The 12,586-nt window shown below is 26.5% G+C and overlaps 2 protein-coding genes across 2 annotated transcripts; both read right to left on the reverse strand.

The window, feature by feature from the left end:
- Positions 1–2,038: 2,038 nt before the first annotated feature.
- PWA37_000330 (uncharacterized protein) lies at positions 2,039–2,188 on the reverse strand (the record flags this gene model as incomplete). Its single annotated transcript, XM_064857009.1, has 1 exon — positions 2,039–2,188. The coding sequence occupies one exon, from the start codon at positions 2,186–2,188 to the stop codon at positions 2,039–2,041; it is 150 nt and encodes a 49-aa protein (XP_064716142.1).
- A 9,516-nt stretch (positions 2,189–11,704) lies between these two features.
- On the reverse strand, positions 11,705–12,586 carry PWA37_000331 (uncharacterized protein; the record flags this gene model as incomplete). The annotated part of the gene is made up of 1 exon (XM_064857010.1): positions 11,705–12,586. The coding sequence occupies one exon, from the start codon at positions 12,584–12,586 to the stop codon at positions 11,705–11,707; it is 882 nt and encodes a 293-aa protein (XP_064716143.1).

The raw sequence follows: 12,586 nt of genomic DNA on the forward strand, positions 1-12,586 counted from the left end.
TTCATGTAAGAAATGGAATCCTCTATAAGGTCACTGTCAAAGTTTCTAATTCTCCTAGACTGGATTTTTGGGTATGTCTCTTAGCTACAGGTCGTAGCCCACCACTTTTTTAGTATAAAGGAGAACAATTGTTCTTTTAACATTTCCACTATCAGCTTCACAGATCAAGCTATGTATTATTATCTCCATTATTTCATTATTTTAGAATCAAACTGAGAAATTCTTTTTTTTCAATCTTTTTCTTTGTGATCATTCTGACATGTTATATATTTTCAAAATTAATTTACTTTTTCCCTTCCACTTTTGTTTTCTAATAGATGTTGGACATGTTCACTTATTGGTTGGGTGTGACAGGAGCTATTGGACTGGTTTCTTTGTACCTTTTGGAAGAAAATGTGTATAGAGTAAACACCTATTCCTTTAAATATTATTTTGTGTCTCTTTCTTTTTTTTAAAAATAAAAAAAATTAATGTCAGTGTTTTCCCGTAATATTGAAGAAGTGACACAAAATGGAGTGCTCAACGACAAAATAATGATTTTTGCTTTTATTGCATTTTAAAAAGAAAAGACACAGAATCAGGGAGGGTAAAAAAGAAGAATGGGAAATGTGGTTTGTAACCGTATTACTTTTAAAAAACACATATTGTTTTTTATTATGCCAGAGAAAACAGTAATGATAGCAGCAATTTTGCGACAAAGATAAGAGAAATTTGGGATTGAAGAGTTTGTTTTTGTCTACAGCTATAAGAGTTTACACCATTAAGAAAAGCTTGCTATAAAGTTACTTTATTCTTCTTTTTTTTTTTCTTTTTTCTTTTAAGAATCTTAACAAGCTATTTTGGATAGAACAAAAGTTATTACGTTTGTTATTCCATCCTGTATGATTAGTTGACTTTTAAATGTTTAATTAGTTATATGTAGAGTCTACTGTAATTGTACCCTTAAGTTGTTATGTGGTTCTCAGTAATTTGAACAAATGATTTTTTTAAGGCTTCTAGCCAGTATTTTTAGATTTGTTTTTGAATGTTGATTTTGAATAGGGCAAAATTTTGTGTCTAAAATTAGAAAACAGACATTGCACTTTAAACTATTATTCAAAGAAAATATCTAAATTTGGTGAAATTGAATGTTCTAAAATAAATGAATAGACGAATTAGAGTTTATCAAATATAAATCAATATCAAACTGCAGAATATGTTCTTTTTGCCCATCAATAAATGTAAGCAAAACAAATTGATAAATTTTGGCAACTTATTAAAGAAAAATGTTCAATATGAACATGTATAAAACCCGTACTTTTTTCATAGTATATAACTATCCTTGTAAATTTTTTATATTCCATCATGGCTGTAATATACATATAAAAGAGAATCAAAGAATAATAATATAATTTTTGAACCATATAAATATATAATAATAATAAAGAATGTATACTAAATATCAAATGGATACCGGCACATATTCTCAGCCAACTCTTTGAATGTTGATTAAGATTGTAGAATTATTTTTAATTTATCTAAACCTCTTGTACACGCAGGCATTGTCAACGGTTCTAGTAGATTTTCTTTTCCATTGGCTGTTCTTTGACTCAATTCTGAGCGGAACAATCTTTCTTTTAATTATTTAATTCTTGATCCAAAAAACTTTAACTCTTGTTTTGAAATAATCTTAATTTAACCAATTTAATGTCACTTTAGAGTCAGCTGCAATTATTCCAGACAAATTTATAGCAGCTAATTCAGTCTCTGCTAATAATATTCATGAGATTAAGAACTTTTTAGTAAAACCATGGAAAATTTTGTTTCCTAACCACATCGTGACATAAGATCAAATTCTGTCATCTTAGTAGTATTTAAAGTCATCATTATATTGTATAAGTTGTGATTGTCTTCCACTCTAAAAATTACTTTCGTATTTCTTGTTACGTAAACATATTTTAAACTCTTTTTTATTATCTTGATCACTTTTTTATAAATATATAAAACTAACTGTGATATTTTGCTTATTACAAAGTATAGATCAATTATTACTTAAAAACTAATATAATTTAGTTTGAATAGTTCCATTTTCTTTTATATTCATCTTGTATCCATCAATGTTAAAAACTAACTTCTGCTTCAAAGTGTCATTCAATAATATTGAATATTCATCCATCAACCTGTTAATGTAACTTTCCATGTTTGACATTTGTCTCTCCTTTTTTATGGTATCAACTATTTTGGGTGAAAATTTTTTTCTAATTTCTTAACAAATTCTTCTATTTCTTGATCTATTCTAGCAGAAGTTATAAAACCATCAGCATACGCTGCAATTATTACATTATCATTTTCTGAAACGAATAATCCAGTTAAGTAAATATTACCCTGGAGGCATATTCTATTCATTGATTCTTTTAAGATTTTATATCATCTTTTTGGGTTCTCTCTTAGTCCATATAATACTCTTCTTAATGTAGTAATCCTCCTTGCATTTTTATAATAATAAATATATAACATTTCATTTAAAGTTGCATGATGGACACCTAATATCTTTATTGCCAGATTATTATCATTAGCAATAATTAAAGGAATTTGCAATAAATTAAAACTTAAAATAAATGTTTCCATATCAGTATAACTATTACTTTTCTGCAAATCTTCTCTATAGATAATTCTGACTTTATATATCTTAGCTTTATTAATTATGAAAATTAAAGTCGTTCTTAATATTTTTCTGCTCCATTATTATTATGATAATGGTTATCTTCTGTTCCATAAATGTTCATTTTAATTTCACCATATTCCTCTTGTTTTATGATTATGATATTCTGTAAAGTAATTGGATTCTCTCCTAATATTTCTTGTGGCGCTAGTTCTTCGCTAATTTGTTCTTTTTCAATTATAGCGTCTTCAGACAATTAATTTAAGTTGATATTCTTCATGCTTCTAAATTTGATAATCGATATTACAATATCAACGTCTTCTTAAATATTATTTGATAAATATTCTTTAATTCTTTTTTTATTCTTGTGTAATTCATCTACCAAGTTATCATGTTCATTTTACAACAGCTAGTTGCAACAATGTTACAATTTCATTCTTGTCATAACTAATATCTTGTATATCTTCAATTTTGATCTTGATTTTATTTAAATTTATATTAATAATATCAGACTCGTTCTTCTCATCCAATCCCCGAGTGACTATGTAATCAGATAACAAATAATCAATAGTACAAATCATTTTTCTTTATGTTGGTATATAACAATAGTATTCAAAATCTTTTGGATCCTTGAAAAGTGTTATAACTCTTTTTCCTAATACTTTTTTTTTTGCTTCTGTGATTTCAAATAACAGGTGGCGTATCAAGAGGTATAAGGGATCTTAATTTAATTTTTAATGTATGGTTTGATATTTTCCATAATGATGATTCACCAATTTTCTTGTTAAATATACAATTTCTCACATTTACTGAAGCTAGAATTGCGTATGTATAGAACCTAAATGGAAGTCTTAATTGTTGTAATAATGCTCTTGTGTCTTCAATAATTGTTCTTACACTCCTTTTAGTCTTTCCATTAGACTGATGATCTTCAATAGAAGTATAGATGGTGTTGATACAATTTCGATGAATTAATTGTTCGATTATTTCATTATCAAGCTTTTTTCATATCTCTACTATAAATTCCTTCATCTTTACATCATATTGTTTTTCAATCCAATATATATTATAACCAATTTGTTCTCCTATCTTATTCTTATATGTCTTGATATGAATTGTTGCAATAACAAATCCTAATACACTATCCATCATTACCAGTAGATATCTTTCTTTGATATGTACAATCAGAATAAATATATGCAAACTTCATAAAACACCTGATTCTTTTTGCGAAGTGTAGTGAAATATAGAATCCATGTAATGAAAGTGTCCACATAGTTTACCTGAAGCACATCTCCCGCACCAAATATTCTTAGCATTTCTTTCTTCATTTACCATTTTTACATCATCGAAATCAGTCATTTCTATAGATTTAATGATTCCACTAGCTAGAAGATGATCCAAACACAAGTGGGCTTCTAAAAGTATGATGTTAGATTTTTTTGGTGACTCGTACTCTTTGTCTAAGGTAAAACCTGTTGCTTGATATAATTTGTCTGCAGAAAAAATTATTACATCTTGTTTTAGAGAATAATATGGTGTAACACTAACCACTTTATTTCTACTTTCTTCAATTGATAGTATTCCTTCTTCAAGTATTTTTGTTTAGTTTCTATCATCTCCTGCACTCCAATATTTAAGTCCTTTTATTAATGCTGAAAAGTTTGATAATTAGTCTTCATTACGGACAAGATGTATACGAGTAGCCGTATCCATAACTGCTTTATCATAAATTTTAACTTTCGAATCTATTTTTCTTATCTTCTTAATATATTGGTTGTGCATTTTTTACTGTTCTCAAAATTATTGTTTATTTTTTTACAATGTTCCTGATAGTGTAAAAATGAATTATAGTTGATACATTCTCTTTTGTCAATACGTGTTAGGCTTTGTGATTCATTGCATTCCATATTCTTTAATCTAGTTGAATCTTAAATTACCTTGATATATCGTTCAATAATTATTTATCTTAAGTCGTCACTTAATTTACCAGTCATAAAAGTGTTAATAATTTTTCGATTATCATTTTTTTTAAAGGTAATATTTGATGTTATAACCATTCTGCCTTTTAAAAAGTATAATACATATCATGTTTTTTTTTCGCAATACTTTATGTCTCATACATTAACTGTTAGCCGTTATAAATGCTATTCCTGTTTAGTTTTATTTAATATTATTATGTTGTTAAAGGATCGTATCGTGTGATAAATAACTATTTCTTTATAAAAATATAATTAAACATATTTCAAATTATTAAATAATTTTTAACGAAAACTTTTTAATTTAAATAATATTATACGACTATTTAAAGTAAAATAGTTTGTACGGAAAATAATAATTATTTATTTATTAAAAATATTAAAAGTGAATATTAAAATAATAAATATAATCATGTGATTATTTAATAATTTATATAATATGATGTAGGTTTGGTTTTTGTAATATAAGATAATTTATAATAGTTATTATAAAGAAGACAAGATAAATACCTGTCATGAAGCAAATGCAAATCGTACTTACTGATATTTAATTTCTTTTATGAAAATTTTGTAAAAGAATAAATTTGTATTTTATAAGATAAACTTATGTCGTGAAACTGTAATCTTGTTTTAAAACTTTATTGTTTTTCTATTTACTGATATTATTGGTTAAAACTTTTTTTTTTTTCCAATTCTTGAAATTTTGTTTAAAAACAGAAAATTCAATATAAACTAACAAAGATGAACGACTAATTGAACGAAGAATTTCCTATATGCTTGTAACTTTGAATAATTAGTACAAGATTTGTATATGTTGAAATATACTTAGAGATATTGTTGATAATTTAAATTCATCGTACCAAATGACAGTAAAAATGTAAATATATGTATAAAAGAATACTTAAAAATAAAATGTGTTACATGCTATTTTAGTTATTTGCATATAGATTAGGTGAATCAAAACATAAGTAATCAATACAATATAGATTTACAGCACCACTAATATCATACTATAAATGGCTGAGAACTTATAATACCATCAATACCTTATTGTAAGTTTATATGTTTTTGTCATAGTAATTTTATGATGAATTTTTATAGTTTTCTTGATACAGAAGCCACTAAAATTATTATTATAGCCATTGTATATCAAAGAAATTTTTTATTTTTTAAAGACTTTACTATGACAACAATGTTATATATGGTGTCTGGATGTATAAAAGAAAAGAAAAATTTTCAAAAGAAAACAACAAGATATAAGAAGGTACTTTATTTACTTTCATACAACAAATATATATATATATAAATAGTATGTAAAAACAGAAGAAAACAGCAAGAAAGACATATAAACAAAAACATTTAATGTGTATATCGGTTGAGGCCACAGGCATCCAATAAAAGTTTTATGTAAACAATAAATACTCCTTTTTTTCAAATAAACATTTCTTATTACACAAAATCAAAATATTAAACAAATTACAAACGAAACGTGTGTAATTATGTAGATTCTACTTTAGATTTGGTAATATTTTCCACAATGGTGGAGAGTTTGTATATGTTAGTAATATGCAAATTCTTTTAATATTCAGTTCTTTTATTATCAACTATACAGAATAATAATGATATTCAATATTATATGATGCAAATGAGACTAACGAACTTTTTTGTTATAAACTGTTTTTTTTTGTTTATTTGAATTTTCATTTTTCATTTTACATCAATAAATGGAAGAATATAGGTAACATCATATATCATGACAGGTTGTGTATTCTAAATCATCCTTAGTATGCGCTAATGCATCACACTTGTTCATGCTTTTAATTAATCTTGTAATTTGTTCGTAACAACTTGATAACTTTATTTTCTTTTTCTGAAATCTAGCAACTTTCCTAAACTATTTGGAATTTAACAAGATTTCTTCAAGAATGTTGGTGTGTTTTTCTTCCTTTGAATTCCAGAAAGTATTAAAATTAGAGTTTATTAGGTTGGAAAAACATATTAATTCTAATAATTGCTTTTCTTAATAACAATTTTTGAGGCACCTAGTTTTTTCTTTGTATTTTCTACTTATTAAAGGTGGTTGTTTAAATGAGTCGTATCCTTTATTTATTTGGCTTACATCAGGGAACTGTCACCTTTTAGTTTCTTTATCATCACTTATTAACATTTCTTTTTGTTTCTCCTTGAGTTTTAGTTATACCAGAAAATTTACCATCATTGGCTACTATACTGAGAAATGTATTCGATTGTAATTTATCATCGTATTCTATACTCACTTTATTAATTGAATGTATCTTATTATAATATAGATGCATATTAATAAATAATGGAGTACTTATCCAAACTTCAGAAATATACGATAATGATAATTTTTTATCTATCTCCAACTGATAAATAGCAACTTTAACTAGATATCTGTATGAACTAAATGCTGGAATGATTTACCACCTTTTTAAGAAGTTGCACATTTTCTTAAAGAAGAGAACTGTGTGTTATATACAATCTAGTATTTTGGAGATATATTCACTAAATTCCAAAATTAAAAAGTAAAATTATGAAAAACTCTTGCAAAAGTAAAGAATATATAAATGGATAACTTTACTTATTAAATTTCTAATTTGGAGGAAGAATATATATAAATGGTGTTTTTATATTTTCTTTATAATTGTATAATTGTTTATCCCCTGAAAAGAAACGAGAGAACATACTTTATAAAATCATTTAATAATAATATAAAATATTATTTACAAAATACAGACACCAATATTAAAGAAATACATACTAATATTTTATCTCCAGAGGAATAAAAGATTATTCTTTTACACTTTCTTCTGTTGTCTACTAAAATATAATCTAATGTGTTGATTAATTAATTTACTTTTGTACATGTTTTTTTACCAATAGGAGTAAATTGCTACTCTTTGGATTATCCCCTTGAAATTATTAGTTTGTTCATTTATTTTAGGATTAAATTTACAATCAATAGTTTGTTTAAAAACAAAAAGAACTGTATTTAATCTAAACGTTTTAGTAGTTGATAAAAAAGATATTTGAGAATCTCAAAGGAAGATTTGGTTTTCATATTTGACATTTTAGTAGGTAGAATTTATAAATACAACTCCATAAATTAAATATACTAGGATCTTGGTAATACTAACATAGGTACAGAAAATACGTAAGTTTTTTATTTTAATTAAAACCTACTGATATATATTTGTAAGGATCTCTTCATGTATGTCCTGTTCAGTTTTGAGATAGGTTAGAAGTGAATGCTGTTCTATTTTTTCAAAAATATAGGTATGAAAATATAAAGAACCATTTGTGGAAAAATTAGTAATTATTGTTGTTTGTTTTTATGACATTTCCAATAATGGGTTTATTCCATCCTGCTTTAGTGTTTAACTGTTTAAAAAAGTTAAACCATTAAAATATATAATGGTTTAATAATATTTTTTGGTTTTCAAGAACTTTGGTTATAGAGAATCTTAAATGTGGAGTATCTAAAAAGTAGATTAAAAAGATCAGTCACTCTAAAGTAATCAGAGTATTCAATAAAATCTATTAAAGTTAATGGACACAACAGGGTTTTACAAATAACATAGTAATTACTTTATTGCATTTCAATAATAATATACTCAATTTTTGGCTTGGATTTACAATCAAATTATATTAAGTTAAATATCCCTGTTTACAAACGAATTGTTTCTAAGAAATTTTACTTTTGTTATTAAATTTTTATTATCTAGGGATAAATTTTGATCTAATAAGCAATTCAATTATTGAAACTATTTTAGCGTGTAGACTAATAATTTTTTACTCAGTAGGACTTCTATTGAATCTTAGATTAGAATAAGGAATAGTGGCTATTAAATTAAAGTAAATATTATTTTGTTAACCTATTCCTTTCAATTAATTATTTGATTTTTGTCTTGAATGTAATTGATCTTTTTTATAATTAAAACATGTTTTTTTTTCTATAAAAAGATAAATGTTTGAAAGAGTTCAAAACATGGTTATTTTTAAAATATTTATAATTACGTAGTTTTTAGATGTTATTGGTGTTATAAATTGGAAAAGCATTACTAATCATCAATATTGTTTAGTGATGGATTATTAATGTTTTAGATGTGTGTACTAGGGTGGTTTGCAAATTATGATTAGATAATATTAATATTAATATATTTATATACACAGATATAAAGAAGTTGTTTTTGAGAAAAACTCTTTGAAAAAAGACAATAAAGACAAAATCTTATTTTTTCTCCTATATGTTTCCATCAAAGATTTTATTTAGTCTATCAATAGTCATTTATTCTTAGCAGTTTTGTAACTGAAATATATGTAACGACCAAGGAAAAAAAGTACGAAAATAATTTTACATATCATATATAAGAAATTGATAGATCTTTTCTACCATAAACACATCAAAAGTCATATAAATTTACTATAACTATTATCTTTGGAAGCAGCTTATATATACTTTCCTGTAATAAAATAAGTACAGAATAAGCATTGCAATAGATAGCTAAAAATATATATATATAATAAATTCCAAGTGTAATTTATCTAAACAGGCATTTTCAGTCATAGATAATACCCTAGGGATTACTTACACAAGCGACTGAACAGAATCAATATAATAATTGCTTTACCAAAAATAATAGAGAAACTTTTGTTGATATAATAACAATAAATGAAAAATTGCATTGTGGTGAATTTCTAACTATAAAAAAACCAATTATTGAAAAATAAAATATAGATAAATTAAATAGAATATAATAAAGACCTCACTTAATAATGATTTATAATTTTTTACTTACTAATAGTAATAATTGTTACTTCTTTAGTTTTATTGATAATTATTTTGCTCCATTTATTTTTTTTACTATTATCGTTACTAATATATATAAAACCTTAATGTTCTTTTTCCTGGGTTTTTTAATCAAGTATTATTATATTTAAGTATAAACAAAAAGTAAAGGGTTATTTCAAGTAGTACACTAAACTATGGATATTACCTATATACATAAACACTTACAAATTATATAATTGGTTGATTCTAACTATTAAATGGGTTAGTCTTAGTTATTCGTGTTGTTCTTCTTTAGAGTGAACCTATTAGATAGAATACGAACATTAATGCTGATAATTACCTCTGGCACTATCTTTCAACAATCAAGAGTCTCTTAAGTAAGCCTTTTAGTAATTTACCACCACTGTCCATTCGACGATCATATGTTCGTTCGAATACACTCACAACCTTGGGCCCCGAGTTTCGGTTGTTCTAAGCCCTCCGCCTCGACATCAAGCGTTACCTGCAGACTACACATTTCAGGATTTCCAATTAGGGCTCCTTACAATTTAAAGATGAATTAAATATTCCTATTAAAGTCTCTAAAATGGTTAACAAACATGATGTAAGAGTTGTTATATGTAAATGGATGAATCGTATCAATCAGTATAAGTATAAACACTCTTACGTAAGCTCTATATATCACTAATTAATAACCCTGGTGTAGTATTATTACTTCTCGTTGTTGTTCTTCTTGTAGGATATTAAGAGGCAACTCTTAATATCATTACTAAGATGTATTTAAATAAAATGATTACCCCTGGCATATCTCTCAATAATCAAAGGCCTCTTGACAAGATCTGATATAATTATCACTCCCTGGAAATCCTCCAATCAGATTCAATACCTTATACAAGCCACTGCGCGAATGGCTGTATCAATCCTCCACCCAGACGCTCAGGTGTTACTCTCAGAATTGCGTATCTACTGGATTTCCAGTTAGGTTCCTTATACATGAATAAATTTTACTGTTCAGTTCAATATTTACAAAAAAAAAAAATTTAAACAGTTAATATTCAATATTGTATTAATTTTTTCATATTTATATAACATTGAATGTTCCTATTTTCAATTTATTTAAAAACATATTGATTTCTGACTTATATAATTATTGATATCTTTTAAAATTATTAATCGATTTTTGAATGAATTCTTTTGAATTAGCCAATTGATTAATGTGTTCACTAGGATCATTTATATTGATATTAAAATCTTCAACTAACAATAATAATTCCAATTCACCTAATTTAGATCTTTTCAATTCTAAATCATTTTCACAATGATATACTGATCAACTTTGGAACAAATATTAATTCAATTACTATCTAAAAATTCATTAGAATAATTACATAGTCTATCACTGGTAAAACTTTTATCTTTATATCTTGAAATAAAACTGTTATTTAAAAAAAAGCAGATTTTTTCCTTTAATTTAATGATTCATTGATGATGTCCTATAGAAAAGTATCTAATTTATCCGACTCTTTGAAACAACTACATATACCATATTTAATTTATGTGATATTATTTTTATTTAAAGTATTCTATAAATATGTTTATTATCTACCTTCTAATGTAAACTAATGGTTCTAAAATTTAATTTAGAATCTTCATTAATAGTGTGGAAATTCATTTCTTAATTGTAAACGAGAAAAAAATATTACAAAACCATATTTTATAATACAAACCGGTTAAAGTCTTACAGGTGATCAGATCAATAAATAAGCCTTTATGCAAATAAATATATCTATATACACCACTCTCGATAACTTTTTTTTGATGATCTGTTAAACTTATCAAAGTTCTATTCAATTCTTAATTTTTTTAGTTGTTCTTTCCATTCAACAGGTCTTTTATTATCCTTTGTAGAAAAAATCAATAAACTCAAACAAACTTTTAACCGAATTCTATTTTATATACACATGTCTATACAGAGATAAAAAAAAAGATATAAGAAAAAAATAAATTTTTGTCAAATAAAATAAAAAAAATTTTGTTTATTTATGACTTTATTTAAATAGATATAAAACTAATCAATTACTTAAAAAAAGCAACTAATCAACTCGTGATAATAACTAAAAAGTAAACAAATTAAAAAATAAAAAAAATGTTTTAACACCTTGCTTACTCTTCTAACATAAAATAAATAAGAAAGAAGTTCACCTAAACTATTGGAAACACTAAAGAAATTCTTTTTTACAACGACAACTAGATTTTTCAGCACTTACCAACTTACTTCATGCACTTGCAGTGGGCACATTCACATTCCTTGTCACACTGACAGGATCCACCAGTGCACTTGCATTGTTCAGCACAGCACTTGCAATTATCTCCACAGCACTTAGATCCTTGAGAGCAGCATCCACTAGTTTGTCTCACCTGCTTGCAGTGGGCACATTCACATTCCTTGTCACACTGACAGGATCCACCAGTGCACTTGCATTGTTCAGCACAGCACTTGCAATTATCTCCACAGCACTTAGATCCTTGAGAGCAGCATCCACTAGTTTGTCTCACCTGCTTGCAGTGGGCACATTCACATTCCTTGTCACACTGACAGGATCCACCAGTGCACTTGCATTGTTCAGCACAGCACTTGCAATTATCTCCACAGCACTTAGATCCTTGAGAGCAGCATCCACTAGTTTGTCTCACCTGCTTGCAGTGGGCACATTCACATTCCTTGTCACACTGACAGGATCCACCAGTGCACTTGCATTGTTCAGCACAGCACTTGCAATTATCTCCACAGCACTTAGATCCTTGAGAGCAGCATCCACTAGTTTGTCTCACCTGCTTGCAGTGGGCACATTCACATTCCTTGTCACACTGACAGGATCCACCAGTGCACTTGCATTGTTCAGCACAGCACTTGCAATTATCTCCACAGCACTTAGATCCTTGAGAGCAGCATCCACTAGTTTGTCTCACCTGCTTGCAGTGAGTACATTCACATTCCTTGTCACATTGACAGACTTCGGTAGAAGAACATTTGCATTTACTTTCACAATGGGAACACTTACAGTTAAATGCACACTTACAAAGCAATCCTGATTTTGAAGATTGTAGAGCACATCTACATTGTGATTCCATTCTTTTCAATTGGGAAAACAT

This window comes from Arxiozyma heterogenica (assembly GCF_036370985.1).
Source record: "Arxiozyma heterogenica strain weizmannii chromosome Unknown scaffold_11, whole genome shotgun sequence".
Lineage (NCBI taxonomy): Eukaryota > Fungi > Ascomycota > Saccharomycetes > Saccharomycetales > Saccharomycetaceae > Arxiozyma > Arxiozyma heterogenica.